Source organism: Typopeltis vanoorti, chromosome 13 (genome assembly GCF_054136105.1).
Source record: "Typopeltis vanoorti isolate ZY-2024b chromosome 13, IOZ_Tvanoo_1.0, whole genome shotgun sequence".
In the NCBI taxonomy this organism is placed as follows: domain Eukaryota; kingdom Metazoa; phylum Arthropoda; class Arachnida; order Uropygi; family Thelyphonidae; genus Typopeltis; species Typopeltis vanoorti.
In genome coordinates, this window is record NC_143561.1 from 124,723,423 (window position 1) to 124,742,832 (window position 19,410).

The window sequence follows — 19,410 nt, forward strand, 5'->3', positions numbered from 1 at the left end:
TTCTTGTTTTAGTAATCTGGTTGCCTTTTATAATAGAATAAAAAGAGCAGTTGATGAGGGTAAAGCATATGCTGTCACTTTCTTGGATTTTTCAAAGGCATTTGACAGGATGCCACATGACAAGTTCATTTTTAAGTTGAAACATATGGGTTTGGATATCAAGGTTAGTGGACTGAATTGATAACTGGCTTTCTGATAAATCGTAAAGTTGTATATGAAGAGCAGTAGAGTAGGGAGGTATGATGAGCAGAAAGGTTACCAGTAGGGTTCCCACAGGGCCACAGATTAAATATCTCAATTATATCACCTCTCCTTCTATCTACCAAACTCTGTAGTCCACATGACCTCAGTCTTTTCTTTCAGCTAACCTTCATATTATTATTATTGTTCCGGGCAACTCCAAGGAGTCGACAGACTCATCGAGGGAGGCCCAAACATCATGTCGAGAAACTATTCGACATTGACACAGTATCTATCATACCTTGCCTTGAAATTCACGGTCGTAGCACCCACATCAGATTCTGGAAGTTTATTTCACTCATTCACCACTCTCCAAGTAAAAAACCTAGCTCTAACTCCCTTGTCAACCATGCTCTTGCCCAGCTTACAGGCATGGCCCCAAGTCCTCCCACCACCAGTCATATTTTCAAAAATATCTTCTGGATCAATCTCATAGAAACCCTTCAGTAATTTGAATGTCTCAATCATATCACCCCTCCACCACCTATTGTCCAATCTCTGCAACCCACAAATCTTCAACCTATTCTCATAAGGTTCATTCCACAGACCTGCTATCATCTTGGTCACTCGTCTCTGGATTCTCTCCACTTCCTCCCCATCACGAAGAAACCCTGGTGCCCATAACTGGGCACAGTAGTCCAGATGGGGTCTTATCAAGGCTCGATACAGAGGAACAACAACTTGTTTGTCTCTGCATGTTAAAGTATTTTTCAGAAGCCAAGTGATTTGATGAGCTGATTTAGTCACTTTTGCAATGTGCCCCCTAAACTTCAATTCCCTATCCACCAACACTCCCAAATCCCTGGCCTCATCAAACTCCTGGAGTACAGTTCCACCAATGCGATATACTGCTGCTATTCTTTTCACCCCAAAGTGCATAACCTTACACTTTGCCACATTAAATTGACATCCATTTTTCCTAGCCCAGTCCTTCAAACATCCTGTAAAATTCTGACATCCTGTGCACTCACAATTGCTTTGCCCAACTTTGCATCATCAGCAAACAAGTGAACACTTCCTCTCAAATCCTTTCCTAAATCATTGATGAACAAATTGAAAAACAGTGGTCTAAGAACAGAGCCCTGCAGCACACCACTAGTCACAAGCCGTCTTTTAGACTCCACTCCTGAATAAACCACTCTCTGGTATCTCTCCTTCAACCACCCTCCTATCCATCTCACCAACCCTATATCTATACCCATTTGCTCCAGTTTACTGATTAGGGTTCCATGTGGTATCCTGTCAAAGGCCTTGGCAAGGTCCAGTAGTATCACTGTAAACCCATTACCCCTATCCAGTTCAGCCGTCACTGTGTTATAAAACGTGAGCAAGTTACTGAGGCATGATCTACCCTTCACAAAACCATGTTGTCCCCCATACAATATCCCATTTTCATCTATCCAATCCTGTATTATTTTCTTGACTAATTTCTCTAAGAACTTGACAATGATTCCTGATATGCTAATCAGTCGGTAATTTACAACAGCAGTCTTGGAACTACCTTTATGCAGTGGAACTAATTTCCCCTCTTTCCACCCCCTCGGGACTAACCCAGACCCGAGACTCAAATTAAACAAAATGGTCAAGGTACTGACAATTCTTTAGCTACTTCTCGTACGACACGAGCTGGTATACCATCCAATCCCACGGATGTATTGACATTGAAGTTATGCAATAGACTACTCACCTCCACTTCATTCACCACAATTCCCGTATAATCTACTGGTTTATTCGTTTCTGCAATGTCACCACCTGGATGATATATACTTGCAAAGTGCTCACTCAGTAACTCAACTATATTAACTGATTCAGTTACCTCCCTACCATCGGCATTCTTTAAAATCATTCTGCCATGTACATTTTTCCTTTTACTTGCTACATATCTAAAAAACTGTTTAGGATTCTCTTTAGCCTGCATGGCCAATGTTCTTTCGTAATCCTTTTTTGCTTTTCTTACCACGCTCATTACCCTTCTGGCCTGCGCTTTATACCGTTCATGTGCCTGCCAGTCACCTTTCTCCTTAAATTCCCTCCATAGTTGTTTCTTTTTTTGCAGCTCAAGCTTAATGGTGTTATTCATCCATTTAACCCCTACTTGATTTATTATTCGGACTCTAGGTATACAGTCAGCCATTGCTTCATGCAAACACTTCTTAACTGCCTCCCATGCACTATCAACTTCTAGTCCTTGCAGTTGTACATGCCATGGCACTGAACTAATCAAACTCCTAAACTTGTCATACTTTCCAGCCCAATAATTCCACATGTACCCTGTCTTAATTGAAAATTCTACACCTTTAGCCACCTCCCAAGTTAAGACCCTATGATCACTCTCACCGATTGGTGACAATGTGGTCATATTTGTTACAGCCAAATCCTCAGATGTAATTACTAGGTCAAGCACTCTCTGACCTCTAGTATTTTCCATTACATGCTGTCGCAGATAGTTATCCCTTAATAACCGCATAAAATCCAATTCCTTCCTCCCGTGTGTCCTCTCCTCACTCCAATCAGTGCGACCATGGTTGAAATCTCCCATAATAATTACCCTCCTTCCACTCATTTCTTCTATTTGCTTGTGCATACTGTCACCACCATCTTTTCCATCACCTGGTCTATAACAGCACCCAATTGTATATTTAGTTCTGCTAGCCACAATCTCACACTAAATGGCCTCAAATGTGCTCTTTTCTCTATCCTGCAATTCAACTTCTGTTCTCCTTGGCTGTAGCTCATCGGCTATCATCAACAATACTCCTCCCCCCATTTTATTCTCCCTGTCATTCCTGAACACACTATACCCATCGCATTCAATCCCACTAGCTATATCATCTACAGTCAGCCATGATTCACTAATACCAATAACCTGTGGTCTGGAAGTGCTAACTATGGCCAAAAAATATCTGGTCAACCAAATCTGAACACAATCGAAATGTGGTCATCACCAGAATTTGAAGGGGATAAATTAACCTTGGAGAGGTTAATGTTAACTATGAGAACAGGACTGAGGTTATGTTATGCACACACATTGTAGAATTTGGTAGATGGAAAGAGAGGTTATACGAGCTCACCAGAATGAGCAAAATCATCTTGTACCATAAACGTCTTCGTATCACACCCATGTATGGATGAACATAGGATTCCAGAACCTCATCTCTATAAGTTGCAGCATGAGGTGTTACACTTTTGGCTACTGGTATATGAAAACATGACTTCTACATTACTTCAACCTTAGTATCACCTCTGGGTCTGGCTCCTACTTACGAGACCTCAATAAAGGTCGAAACTGGTCTGGGTAGTGACCTTTCCCATAATGCATAGCATTATACATACCTGTAAGGATATGTGCTTAGTATCACCTCTGGGTCTGGCTCCTACTGACGAGACCTCGATAAAGGTCGAAACCGGTCTGGGTAGTGACCCTTCCCATAATGCATAGCATTATACATACTTGTAAGGATATGTGCTTTGCATTATGGGATACTAAGGCAAGTGATGTGAAGTCATTAGCTTCAATATACGAGTTGCCCTGGCCCTGAAAATAGTTTAGGCACAAACTTTGTTTGCTTACACTCGGAAAAAGGATTAAACCAAGTATATAATTTCTTGGTATCTTTAATTTATTCCTTAATTTATAGAAACTAGTGTATTATAATAATAATAATAGTAACAATAAATGTGTGAACAACAGTTTTTCAGAATGAAATTCTTAAGCATGGCATAAAATTGAGAGGTGTGAGAATATACCATTTGTATATCAATAGAGCACAAAAATTTCAAAACATGAGCATAGTTATCCAAACACACTGATCTGCAGACATTCAGATAGTTTGTAATATTATATTTCAATGTTTGATAAACCTTTCAATAAATTAATTTATCAATATTAATTTTAAAAAAATGCAAAATTACTCATACCTTTCCTAATCGCAATGCTATTATCCAGCATTGCCGATGCCTTTCACTATCACAGCAAAACCATATGAAATTTTTTCCATTGACATGCATATCACTACCAGAAGGCTATAAATAAAATAAAACCACCAGGAAAAAGAAATTAATACAAATCTGCATTAAAAATGAAAGAAAGTGCTACATTAAATCAACTTAATTTCATATGAATAAGGACCAAGGTAGGTAATTTACAGTGAGGAGTACTATGTTGCAAGCAAAGTCTGTATGAGCAATGATCGTTTTATTGTAACTTTACAATAAAACACTTTACCAGATTATTACACAACAATCAAAGGATATTATTATTATTATTATTAAACAAGACCTCATGGAGTCAAAGACTCATCTAGGAGGTCCTTTTATCTCACACACATCTCATCATACTGTGTCTTAAACACATTCAAACTCCTTGCAGACACCACACTCTCAGGCAAGGCATTCCAATCACTCACAATTCTGCACGAAAAAAACCTGCCTCTCACTCCCCTACTCACACCCTCTTTATACAGTTTCCAGGGATGACCTCTGGTTCTCCCCTGATCTCCCACTATTCTCTGTAGAACTTCTCCACCATTGATCCTATAACAACCCCTTACCAACTTGTAGGTCTCTATCATATCTCCCCTCTTCCTTCTCTCCACTAGACTCTGCAAATTACATCTTTTCAATCTTTCCTCACACTCGACAACATTCCAGAGGTTAGAAACTACCTTAGTCAGTTGCCTTTAGACCCTTTACAACATCTCTTCATCCTTCTGAAAACCAGGTGACCAAATCTGGGCATAATAGTCCATGTGTGGCCTAATCAAAGCCTTATACAATGGAACAAGAATCTCCCTACTTCTACACGTCAGTGTCCACCGCATCATTCCCAGAAGTCTTTGTGTTGTCTTCACAATTTTGGCGATGTGTCCCCTAAATTTTAGATCCTTATCCACTATCACCCCCAGATCTTTTATTTCCTCTACTTCCAACAATATATTCTCACCAAGCATAAATTCTGCATCCTATCTTTGTTTTCCAAATTTTAAAACCTTACATTTTGCAACATTGAACTCACATCCCCATTTGCTTGCCCACTCACTCAATTTATTCAAGTCTTCTTGCAAGGCCACAACATCTTCACTACTCTTTATGGTTTGTCCCAACTTTGCATCATCTGCAAACAACTGAATATCTCCATCCAAATCTTTGCCAATATCATTAATATACAAGTTAAATAGTAATGGCCCTAAAACAGACCCATGAGGCACTCATCTAGTGACGTTCCTTTTCCTGGATATTGCACCCCCATACACAACTTGTTGATACCTATCAGATAGCCAGTCTCCAATCCAATGCACTAATCTAATATCCAACCCCATCTGCTCTAGTTTGACTGTCAACTTATCATGAGGTACTCTATCAAAAGCTTTTGCGAAATCCAAGTATATTACTGTGTATCCTTCTCCTCTGTCCAAGGAAGCAGCAGTCACTTTATTGTAATTAGTAAGTAGATTACTAAAACATGACCTCTCTTTAGCAAATACATGCTGTCCATCAAAGATAATACCATTGTTGTCAACCCAACTCTGGATCCTAGTTCTCACAAGCTTCTCCAACAACTTAACCACAACACCTGACACACAGATAGGCCTATAGTTTGATGCTTGAGTTCGATCACCTCCTTTATGAAGTGGCACAATCTTGTCCTCCTTCCACTCTTTAGGAACTTGACCAAGTGCAAGACTCGTATTAAAAAAATATGTCAAGGCAGGTGTCAACTCTCTGGCACATTCCTTCAGAATACGCGGTGATATATTATCAAGTCCCACAGCCTTATTTACATCTAGTTTACTCAACTCCCCAAACACCTCTTGCTCACTTACAGTCAGTCTCTCCTCCCCATCATCAACTGCTCTTAATCTCTCCATGAAGTCACAATCACAAGATTGAAAGATCTTTATGAACTACTCATTAAGTATCTCCACCACACATTCTGCAACAGCTGTCTTTATACCATTTCCTCCAATCAATGTCATCCTTCCATAATCATTCTTTCTTTTGCTGGCTACACATCGAAAGAACTCCCTAGGATTCTTTTTGGCTTCATTAGCTAACTGCTGTTCATACCTCTCTTTAGCTACTCTCACCAACCAAGTCACCCTCCTTGCCTGGTCTTTGTAGACCTCATGAAATTGGTTACTTCCACTTCTCTTATGCTGCCTCCACAATGCCCTTTTTCTCTGTATTGCATGCTTAATCTCTTTATTCATCCATCTCACACCTACCTTATTTAACCTTCTCACCCATGGTATACATTTAGACATTGCATCTACTAAATAGTTTTTGAAAATCCCCCAAGCTGCATTGATCTCTTTTCCGGCTAACTCCTCATTCCATGCTACACCTGCAAGCTGTCTCCTGAGCTCTTCATAATCACTCTCCTTGTAGTTCCACATATACCCTTTTTTCACAGGGGTCATTGCACTGCTGGCAACCACCCAGGTAATCACCTCATGGTCACTTTCACCAATTGCTGGATGATTTGACACCTCATTGATAATTACATCCTCCGATGAGATGACCAAATCCAAGACCCTTAATCCTCGTGTGCCCTCTGTTACATACTGTCTGAGGTAGTTATCCCTCAAAAACTCGAGAAACTCATTTTCTTTACTTCCAGTTGCTATCTCTTCTTTCCAGTCTATATTGTCATAATTAAAATCACCCATAATGATCACCCTTTTCTTATTTGCTTTGACTATACATTTCACTATCACCACCATTCACATTACCAGGTCTATAACAACATCCCACCAAGTATTTGATTCTATTCACCTCTATCTCACACCATACTGCCTCAAAACTACTGGCCCTATTTCCCTCTTGCATCTCTACCTTGTATGGACATAACTCTTTCTCTATCATCAGTAGCTCTCCCCACTCCCTTTTCACCCCTTCTATCCTCACAAAACACATCATACCTTTCCATCTCTATTCCTGTCAGGATGTCGTCCTCATCTAACCATGTCTCACTTATTCCAACAATCTCTGGGTGCACAGATGCAATTAGTGCAACCATTTCATCCGCCTTGTTTCTTATACTTCTAGCATTGGTATACAAACACAACAACTCACTTCTGGATCTACAGCTAGTTCCACTGATACCACTCACTCGATGTGATATGCCTTGAAGTTGGTGGTTGCTAGAGGGTTATTCCAAGTCACATTATCAGAGAGAGAGAAGGGGGTGGGGGGGGATCTGAAGCTGCATTATTTTTGATTTGATTAAAATGAATTACTTTGTCACTAAATCCTTTAGATGGAAGAAACTCATTTTCAGATTTTCCTAGCATTCTATTAAATATTGTGGCCATTTTTATTTTATGCTGATCCACAGAATTTTCACGATTTGGGATTTTAAAATTAATCACAGCTCATTTGCAGATTGTCCAATTTCTGATTATTTTTTTTTTTTACTGGCATTTTAATACTGAAGGTGTCTACATTTTTTCTTTGTTCAGAAAAACTAATTTTTTCTGAAAATGAGCAAAACTAATTTTCCGAAAAAGTCCTAGGTTTAATTCACTACCTTAAATTAAATTAAAAGCTTCAAAATTTGCAAAAAAATAAAAATGGCTAACTTTGAAGTTCTTTGGAGAGTGGATGTTGTAAATAACAGTGAATGTATGTATGGAGATGATCAGCATAAAAATGGAATATATTGCAATGTGGGTAGGGAGAAGTAGAGACAGCAGATATATGTGGTAAGTGGTGTTAAAGTTGATTGGGCAAGGGTGACAGGGAAATCACAATCAACAAGTGGATTGGATAGGACTGGTTATAGACCTATAAATGAATTACTGTGTTTATTTAAAAATGCCAGGAGTACCTAAAATAAGGGAGACGAAATGGTTTCACTGACTGAGTTTATTCAAGGCAAAATAATTGGAATAAGTGAAACATGGTTGAATGAAGATGATAGCCTAAAGGGAAGGGAGTGCTGCTGATGATAGCAGGGGAATTATGTCCACATAATGTAGACATGAAAGAAGGAAATAGTGGCAATCATTATGAGGCAGTGTGATATAAAGTGGAGGTTGGCAAAATGAAATTTAGTTGGATGTTGCTTTAGTGCAGGGAATGTGGAGGGTGGTGGAGAAATATAAACAACTTGGGTTAGTGAACAAAGGAAGAGTGATTATTATGGGAAATTTTAATTATGGTGGTACAGATTGAAATGAAGAGATAGCATTTAGGAATAAGGTAAATAAATTTCTTAAGTTCATGAGAGACAACTATCCCAGGTAACTGTAACTGCCTCTCAACAGTTTAAAGGTCTCAATCATATCATCTCTCCTTCTATCTACCAAACTCTGCAGTCCACATTCCCTCAGTCGATCCTCATAACTCATATTGTACAGCCCTGAAACCATCTTTGTTATCTGCCTCTGTACCCTTTCCACAGTCAATTTATCCCTTTCAAATTTCTGGGGACTAAATCTGAGAAAAATAGTCTAAGTGTGGTCTGATCAGGTCTTATACAACGGAATGATAACGCTCATCTCTGCGTTATCATTCCGTTGTATAAGGTCAGCATCCTTCTCAGTATTAAAGCAATCCTCTGAGTTACCCTCACCACCTTTGCAATATGCTCTCTGAATTTCTGTTTTCTATCAATCATCACTACCCAGATCTCATCTCCCCTACCTGCTCCAGTACAGCTCCTCCAATCAAGAATGCATCCTCCCATCGATGGATCCCAAACCTCAAGACTTTACATTTTGCTGCATTGAACCGATACCCCTATTCATTTGCTCATCTATCTAGTTTATTCAAATCCTCTTGCAGGGCTGCCACATCTGCACTATTACTGAGAACCCTTCCCAGCTTCACGTCATCCGCAAACAACTGAATGTCCCCTTGCAATCCATTGACAATATCATTGATATAAAGGTTGAACAATAGAGATCCCAGTATTGAGCCCTGTGGAACCCCACTTGTAACCTTCTGCTTTCTTGATATTGCCCCACCATACACAACTCTCTGATACCTATCACTTAAGCATGAAATCTGGAAGAAGGTACTTTGGAGATGGTACAGGATGAATTATTGTAATAATCAGTTATATGAAGAGTATAAAGAACAAGCCAGGAGAGTGACTCAGTTAGTATGGAAAACAAAAAGTGCAGTATGAGCAGAAATTGGAAAATCAGGCAAAGGAAACCTTAGAGAGTTTTAGATATGTGCCAAGTAGAAGGAAGAGTGATCATACTGAGATCTTAATGAATGAAAATGGTAGAATGGTAACTGCAGCAAAATACACTGTTGATCTATTCAGGGACCAATTTATAAGGGTGTTTCATCCTGATCAGGGTGGAATCATGATGAACTTTAGTGTAGAGGACATAAGAGAGGATGGATTAATTGTGAGTTAGCAGGAGGTATTTGAGGAAATAAATAACTTGATGTCAATAAGGTGACAAGATTTGATGACATATCACCACACATCTTAAGGGAATGTTCCAGGAAATTGGCAGTAGCTTTGGCATTCCTGTTTAATAAGTCTTACAACAGCACAGGTTCCAAGGGAGTTTAAAGAAGGCAAAATTGTTCCACTGCATAAAGTGGTGATAAGGCTTTGGCTCCAAATTATAGGCCAATGTGTATATCTGGAGTTGTGATGAAGGTACTAGAGAGATTGGTGAGAAGTAGAAAATAGAAATGGGTTAATCATTAGTATAATGCTTTATACTAATGCCAAGAGTATCTGGAATAAGGGAGAGGAACTGAAGGCACAGATGGCATCAGCCTGGCCAAAAATAATTGCGATCACTGAGATGTGGTTGACAGAAGGGGATATAACAACAGGAATTGAATTTGCTGGGTATAGCATTTTTCGTCAGGATAGGAGGGGAAAGCTGGTGGTGGGGTACTGCTTATGATAAGAAATGACCTATGTCCTCTAAGAGTGGAGGCTTTGGAAGGAAGTGAGAGAAATGATTTTGAGAGCGTATGGTGTGAGGTAGAGGTAGGCAAGACAGGATATTTAGTGGGGTGTTGCTACAGACCCAGGAGAACAGAGGATGGGGACCAGGAGATGTTTAGACAGCTAAGTTTGGCAAGTGCAAGAAGAATGATTGTTATGGGAGATTTTAACTACAGTAGTATAAATTGGAGAGAGGAAGATGCATAGCAATAGGGGAATGGAATTTCTAGAATTCTTGAGGGACAAATATCTTAGGCAACATGTAACAGAGGAATCAAGAGGATCAGAAGTTTTCGATTTGATTATAGCATCAGAAGAGTTGATAATAACTGAGATGACATCTCTCCAACCAGTTGGAGAGAGTGACCATATGGTTTTGACTTGGAAAATGAATAGACATGCAGGCGTATCAAAGAGACGGGAACTTATGTGGAATTATAACGCAGGTGATTATAATAGTCTTAGACGTCAACTTTGGGAAGTTTCATAGAGGAAGGAATTGGAAGGCCAGGATATCATTAGTGCGTGGGAAATTGTGAAAGAATATTTGTTAGCAGCAATGGTAAGTTGTATACCACGAGTGAAGAAGAGGACACAATTTGGAGTAAAGTGGATGACAAACAATATTAAACAGGAACTGCATGTGAAAAAGAGGCTATGGAAGAGATATAAGGAGACAGGTGAAGAGAAGATGCATGAAGAATATAATACAGAGGCCAGAAGAGTGACAAGTGTGGTAAGGAAAGCGAAACTGGAATATGAGAGGAGATTGGCCCTAAGATCCAAAGAAAATCTTAGGGAATTTTTTAGCTATGTGGCCAGTAGGAGGAGAAATGACTGTGGAAGAATGATATTGTGGGATAAAAATGAGAATAGAGTGACTGATGCAGAGGACATAGTGGAATTGTTCAATGAACTTTATTGGAGTATTTCATCCTAGAGGAGTCAATTTTAATGCTAGAGGGATAGGGCTGGTTCGAGGTTTAGAGGTACAGGAGGAGAGTGTGTTTCAGACACTGAGTACTCTGGATGTCAGTAATGCTGTGGGACTGGAGGGTATTTCACCACGAGTTTTGAGAGAATGTGCTAGGGAACTGACAGTGCCTTTAACCTGGCTTTTCAATGAAAGTCTGGCTTCGGCAAGGGTGCCCAGGGAATGGAAGGAAGGTAAGATAGTGCCATTGCATAAGGGTGGTAACAGACTGGAAGTGTCTAATTATAGGCCAGTCTCTGTGTCATCAGTAGTTGTTAAGATCTTGGAGAAAGTAGTGAGGGACTGTGCACAGCATTGGGCAGATGAGGGTAATGTTATCTGTGAGAGTCAACATGGATTTGTGAAAGGGCACTCTTGTTTAAGCAATATGCTAGCCTTTTACAATAAAGTTACAAGAACATTAGATGAGGGAAAGGCATATACTGCAATTTTCTTAGACTTAGCGAAGGCATTTGACAGGGTGCCACATTATAAGCCGATATTTAAGTTGCAGCATATGGGTCTGGATGCCAGATTGGTCAACTAGATTCAGGATTGGCTGTCTGATAGGTAACAGAGAGTTGTGTATGGTGGAGCAGTTTCAAGGAGGCAAAGGTTTACAAGTGGGGTCCCACAGGGCTCAGTACTAGGACCTATATTGTTTAACCTTTATATCAATGACATTGGCAGTGGATTGCAAGGGGATATTCAGTTGTTTGCAGATGATGTGAAGCTGGGAAGGATTATTAGTAATAGTGCAGATGGGGTAGCCCTGCAAGAGGATTTAAGTAAGCTAGATAGATGGGCAAATGAATGGGGGTGTCAGTTTAATGCAGCAAAATGTAAGGTCTTGAGGCTTGGGAAACATCGATGGGATGCTGCATACTCTATGGGAGGAATTATACTGGAGGAAGTAGGGGAGACAAGAGATCTGGGGTTGATGATTGATAGAAACCTGAAGTTTAGGGGACATATTGCAAAGGTGGTGAAGGTAACACAGAGGATTGCTGCAATTATGAGAAGGACACTGACCTGCAGAGATAAGAGGGTTATCATTCCGTTGTATAAGTCTCTGATCAGACCACACTTGGACTATTGTTCTCAGATTTGGTCCCCAGGATTTGAAGGGGATAAATTAACTGTGGAAAGGATACAAAGATGGATGACAAAGATGGTTTCAGGACTGTACAAGCATAGTTATGAGGATCGGCTGAGGGAATGTGGACTGCAGAGTTTGGTGGATAGATGAAGGAGAGGTGATATGATTGAGACTTTTAAACTGTTGAGAGGTGGTTACAGGGTTGACACTGGGGAGTTCTTTCGTTTGGTTGAACAGCAGGAAGGAGTGATGACAAGAGACCATCCCTGGAAGTTACGAAAGGAAACTGTTAGCAAGAGGGTAAATAGTGGTTTTTTGTGTGGAGAGTGGTTGAACCATGTAATGCATTGCCTGATGGAGTGGTGGGAGCGAGAACAGTCAATGAGTTTAAGGAGTGGTATGACAGACTTTGTGTTTCTTAGGGGGGAACCTCCCCTGGATGAGTCTTGACAGACTTTATGTTCTTAGGAAAGACCTCCCACGATGAGTCTTTTGACTCCATGGAGGCCTGAATAATAATAATAATAATAATAACAGCAGTATTATCTGTGAGTACCAGCATGGCTTTGTTAAATGGAGATCATGTTTTACTAACTTATGTACTATAAAATTTTAAGTTACTGATTACTACTATAAATTACTTTTATACTAGTAACTTACTTATGTGGGCAACATCATTTCATATCAATAGGGTTTGCAAAGAACAGGTGCATGTATGCATTGCAGTTTGGAGTGCTTATAAAATTTTGTTCTATTTTAACCCATTTTACTAAGCTAAGTAATAAAAAGATAATAATAGTAATAATAATAATAAGTAGCATAGTAAATATAGCAGACTTAATCATTCCATCATGGTGAAATAACCCTTAATTCTTGAATGACTGAAACGACTTCAGAGTTCTCTGAAGCAGAATAGCGTGGATAGCAACATTTTTCTCATCAGCCGTGAAATAGCTGTGATACATAGTTGTGTTGTTGATTTTCTCTGCTTTTTTTTCAATCATCATCAACAGTTTCCTGATATGTATACCCAAGGAGTGTACAGGATACTAAGACAATACTACACGATTAAGTTTACATTATTTCTAATCTCTGATCAATAATTTTCCTCCAAGAAATTATACGCTTGGTTTTAATCCTTTTCCCAAGGAAGGAACACAGTGTTTTGCTTCCTTGGGAAATGGATTAAAACCAAGTATATAATTTCTTGGTATCTTTAATGTATAATAAACCCAAGGTAAAAAATTTTCAACATCTTTCTCTCATCCAGAGATTTTTATTAATAAGGTCAAGCACCTTTTGGCTATTTGTATATGAGATATATATTAATCCTGCATTACTCCAACCTTGGTATCTCTCCTGGGTCTGGCTCCCACTCATATGCTTTTGTGATGAAATGGTTGCTTTCTCTGAGATATAAGTGGCTCTGCTCAGTGGTGGGGTGCACCTGCTATTGGGCTGAGCCAATGCTGAGGATTCCTCTTAGTGGTGGGGTGAGTCTGTCATTGAATGGAACTATCATTGAGTTAAATGATCCTTTGAGTCACTCTTAGTTGGTTGATCTGAGGGATCACACAAGTTTTTTAAGAGGTATTCCCTGCACTTAAACCTCGACAAAGGTCGCAATTGGTCTGGGTAGTGGCCCTTCCACTATGCATAGCATCATACACGTCCAAAAGGAAATGTTCTTTGCATTATGGGATACATACTAATACAAGTGATATGAAGTCATTAGCCTCTATATACAAGTAGCTCAGACGTGAATGTATTTCACATGCAAAGCATTGTTTTGCTTCCTTGGGAAAAGAATTAAAACCAAATATGTAATTTCTTGTTATCTTTAACATATAATAAATCCAAGGTAAAAAACTTTCAACAATTTTCCTCCAAATTAGTCTGTTGCTTATTCACACTCCATTATTGTTTATCTAATATTTCATTCTTCTAGAACACTTCTAAATGAATCATTTTAACTAGATCTTGGTCATCCTCTAGGTTCTTTTTCCTGCCATACGCTTATTTTATTATTATTAGTATTATTCGTGACACCACCTCCAGAGAGTCCAAAGACTCATCGAGGGAGGGCAGCTACTCTACAACTATGTCCCCACCACTTATCAATCCACCAACGCCATCTACTGCCCACCACCACGATTAGCATTTTCACAGACAATTACAAACATCTATGCCCACGGCAGGATGTGAACCCGCAGCCTTTTGGTGGGAGAGTCGATATGCCAACCACTCAGCCAGCCAGGCTGGCAATTTGCTAACCTTCCCTTTCCCATTCTGTTTAAGTGACAATACCACTTTAGATTAGCTCTGATCTCACACACTACTGAATTCTAACAAAGTCAAGTACCTTCTCAATCTTCATTTTTAATATGATTCTGCCACTGATTCCATTCATCACTCCCCTAATTTTTCTCAGAACTCCTGTATCTGCAGCCTTTTGATTAAAACTGGCTTGAATATTGCTAGTTTAGTATTTTGTTTAATGTCTTTCTTATTCTATATACACTTATACAAGACTCTCACTGCCACACCAGAATTGTTTATTCTGCTGTCTATTTACATATTTAATTGGCCATCATCACTAAAAACTGTGCTTAAACAGGTGAAATATTTTACTTCTTCAATATGTCATCCATTGAGAATTCAGCTAAAATTTTCTATGTTCTGGTCTGTTTTCATAGTTTTGGTCTTTTTATTAGCGATTATCATGACAAATTTTTGACAGGGTATTCAATTTAGTTAAAGAATCCTCAAGACTTGCATTGGATTTGTTTAGGAGTACAACCACATCTACAATAAAGCAAAGGACAAAGTTTGATATCTCCAATTCTAATATCAACTTTATTTCCACTTTCTTTCATAATGCAATCCATATGGACAATCAATAAACAGTAGAGATAATGTGTGCCCTTGTTTTACACCTTATTTCACATCAAACTACCTTCTTGTATTTCCTTCAATTTGAGCTGTTAACTTACAATTTAAATAAAGACTGTGCATTGTTCTGTATAATGAGGGAAGATGTAATTTGCAGAGTCTAGTAGAGAGAAGGAAGAGGGGAGATATGATAGAGACCTACAAGTTGGTAAGGGATTGTTATAAGATCAATGGTGGAGAAGTTCTACAGAGAATAGTGGGAGATCAGGGGAGAACCAGAGGTCATCCTTGGAAACTGTATAAAGAGAGTGTGAGTAGGGGAGTGAGAGAGAGGTTTTTTTGTGCAGAGTTGTGAATGATTGGAATGCCTTGCCTGAGAGTGTGGTGTCTGCAAGGAGTTTGAGTGTGTTTAAGACATAGTATGATGAGATGTGTGTGTGATAAAAGGACCTCCCAGATGAGTCTTTGACTCCATGAGGTCTTGTTTAATAATAATGTTCCATTCACAACATATAACTGAAATGTTTTAATTTCAATTTCATGTGTAAATTAAAGTAACAATTCTTGTTATACTTTCACAATTTCGGAACAGTTTGTCCTAAAGTGAAAATCTGATCTTGTCAACCTCTATTTGTGATTGCGAGTCTGCTGCCTTGGTATGACAAGACTGAACTTAAAAGAAGGGCCATAATTGTGAATGAGTCAAAGAGAAGATTGTGCAAGAGGAAAGGTGTGCAACTGCACACCCTTCCTCCTGCACAACGTATGGAGCAAATTTGAGGGAGAAAAGGATGTACACACCTGATTGACAGCATTTTGAATGATTTTGGGATAGAGAAAAATCAAGGAAACTAGAAGTATTGAAGGAATGTGCCAGGGAATTGGCATCTGCCTTGACATATTTGTTTAATATGAGTCTTGCACTGGATCAAGTTCCAAAGTAGGAATGAATGCAAGATTGTGCTGCTTCATAAGCAATGTGACAGAACTCAAGAATCAAATTATAATGCTATTATGTGTGGCAGTTGTTGTGGTTAAAGTGCTGGAGAGGCAGGTGAGAACCCAATTTCAGAATTTGATTGAAAACAATAGTATTATCTTTGATGGACAGCATGAAATTGCTAAACGGAGGACATGTTTTAGTAATCTACTTACTTATTACAATAAGGTGATGGCTTCATTATACAAAGGAGATGGATACACAGTAGTATACTTAGATTTTGCAAAGGCTTTTGATAGATTACTGCATGATAAGTTGATAGTCGAAAGTCACCAGTGGTGTGCCTCGGGGTCTGTTTTAGGAGCACTGCTGTTTAACCTGTAAGTTAAAGATATTGGGGAAGATTTGAATGTGGTTATTCAGTTGTTTGCAGATTATGTAAAGTTGGAAAGAACTATGAGGTGCAGAACAATTTACAGAGTAGATGAGAAGATGGAGTGATATGATAGAGATATACATATTGGTAAGGGGTTATTATAGCATTAACATTTTCAAGGTTTTTCATAAAATAGTGGGAGATGAGAGGTGAACAAGGTTGTTCTTGAGAGCTGTATAAGGAGGATGTAAGCGAATTAGTGAGAAGCAGGTTTTTTGCGTGGAGAGTTTTGAAGATTGAAATGAATTGCCTGGAAGTGTGGTGTCTGCAAAGAATTTGAATATATTTAAGGCATGGTTTGATGAGCTGTGTGTGTATGACAAAGGGATCTTCTGCAATGAGTCTGTGACTCCATGCGGATCTTGGAATAATAATAATATTTTGCATGGAGAATGGCCAGTGATTGCTGGAATTAATTGCTAGTGTCCTGAAAGAAAATGAGTTTAAGGAGAAGTATGATAGGTTTTGTGTATATAAAAGTTAGTGTAAATTTCTCAAGATGAGTCTCTGGAGTTTGGAGATGACCATAATAATAATAGTAATATTTGGCCTGAAACGACCCTATTCTTCTACAAGATTCTCGTCCACCATTTTTCTTAGCCTCTTTTCAAGTAAGTTTGCATAAATATTATCTGCAACACTTCATAGAGAAATTTCTCACATTCAGTTTTATTCCCATTTATATAGAGGAGAAATATATAAAAGTTCTACTATATTAATCTGAATATTGACCTTCTGAATTATGCATTGTAGCCACTGCAAAATTTTATACCTCCATATTTGAGCATTTGTGGTTGAATATCATTCATTCTGGCTGCCTTTCCACATTTCAGATATTTTACAGCTTTTTCTACCTCCAATATTGATATGTACTCCTGTTTGCATTCCTCGTGAATATTTTCTAATACTCTTCTGTCTCTACTTGTTTTGTCTAAATAGTCTTTCGAAGTAATTATTCCAGACACAATGTCCTTATGTTTTAATGTCGCCTTCATTCAGTTGATTTCTTTTACAGTACTCTTTCCTCCATTATTAAGTTTTTTCTATAGGTTCCAGATCATCTGCCACCTTCCTGATATTATTATTATTATTTATATGGGTACTTCATGCAATCAAAAAATTCATCACTGGAGATCCACTATTCATTAACACAATACCTATCATACATCTCCTTAAATCTATTCACTGTTGGAGTGGTCACAATGACCTCTTGCAATCCATTCCACTCATTCACCACTCTCCAAGTAAAGAACCTCAACCACACACTCATACTATTCTCACACTCTAAGACAACTTCCAAGTGTGACCATTTGTTCCCCCCCCTCTGCCTTCAGCTAAACTCCGCAACCCACACACCCACAATCTATCCTCATAGGGAACATTCCACAGACAAGTCACTAGCTTGGTCACTGGTCTCTGAATCCCCTCCGTCACCTCCTGATCCCCAAGAAATGCAGGTGACCAAATCTGTGTAATCTTTTCATCCTGAAGTGCACTACCTTACATTTTACAACACTGAATTGACAATCATTGTCCTTTGCCGACACTGCCAATTTATTTAAATTGTTCATTAAGATATTTACATCATTTTTATCAACTATTGCCCTCCCTAGTTTTGCATCATCGTTATTACGGGCAACTCCAAGGAGTCCTTACTCATCGAAGGAGGTACTAAACATCATGTCAAGAACTATCTAACATTTGTGCATTATCTATCATACTTTTCTTTGAATTCATTCACAGTCATGACACCCACAAGACTCTGGCAACCTATTCCATTCATTCACCACTCTCCAAGTAAAAAAATCTAGTTCTAACATCCTTCTAACTACACTCTTACTTGAAATCCATGAATGGTCCCCAGTTCTCCCACCACCAAACCTGTTCTGAAAAATTTCCTCTGAATTAATCTTGTAAAAACCCCATAGTAATTTGTATGTCTCAATCATATCACCTCTTTTCCACCTATCAACCAGTTTCTATAACCCACAAATCTTCAACCTGTTCTCGTAAAGTTTATTCCATAGACCTGCTACCATCTTAATCCTCTCCACTTCCTTCTCTTCATCACCAAGAAACCCTGGCATCCAGATCTGCATGCAGTAGTCAAGATGGGGTCTTATCAAGGCTCAATAAAGAGGAACAATAACTTGCATACCTCTGCTCATCAAAGTATTCTTCAGTAACCAAGTAATCTGATGAGCTGCTTTAGCCACTTTTGCTATGTGCCCTCTAAACTTTAACTTAGTAATTCTTTTTAGTGATTCTACTATTTTAACTGATTCAGTTACCACCCTTCCATCAGCATTCATTAAAATCATTCTGCCATATACATTCTTTCTTTTACTTGCAGCATATCAAAAGGACTGTTTGGGATTCTCTTTAGCCTACACTGATAATCTGCTTATGCCTTTCTTACCACACTAGTTACCCTTCTGGCCTATGCCTTGTACTGTTCATGTTCTTGCAGATCACCTTTCTCCTTAAATGCCCTCCACAAGTGTTTTTTTTTTTTCCCAGCTCCACCTTAATGATATTCATCCATTTAACTCCCACTTGATTTACTCTTCCGACTCTAGGTATACAGTCTGCCATTACTACCCTTACAGTTTTACATGCCATAGTGGCGATGATCCAAGCAATCTCCTAAGCTTATCATACTTACCAGCCCTGCAATTCCACATATACTCCCTCTTAACTGAAAATTCCACACATTCAGCCACCCAGGTCAAGACCATATGATCATTCTCACCAATCAGTGGCAACGTGGTCATATTCGTTACAGACAAATTCTCTGATGCAATTAGAATTCTAGCACTCTCAAACCTCTAGTATATTCCATCACATGCTGCTTCAGGTAATTATTCCTTAGTAACTGCATAAATTCAATTTCCTTCCTCCCATG

At 38.9% G+C, this 19,410-nt stretch overlaps 1 protein-coding gene across 2 annotated transcripts in view; it reads right to left on the reverse strand.

Annotated features, from left to right (window-relative positions):
* LOC150100518 (growth factor receptor-bound protein 14-like) overlaps positions 1-19,410 on the reverse strand; it is a 341,775-nt gene that overhangs the window by 89,270 nt on the left and 233,095 nt on the right. For both annotated transcript variants that reach the window (XM_090402828.1, XM_090402827.1), the window contains one exon: positions 4,159-4,263. In XM_090402828.1, the coding sequence (XP_090258954.1) occupies positions 4,159-4,263 (105 nt within the window). The remainder of the gene's footprint in view (positions 1-4,158; positions 4,264-19,410) is intronic.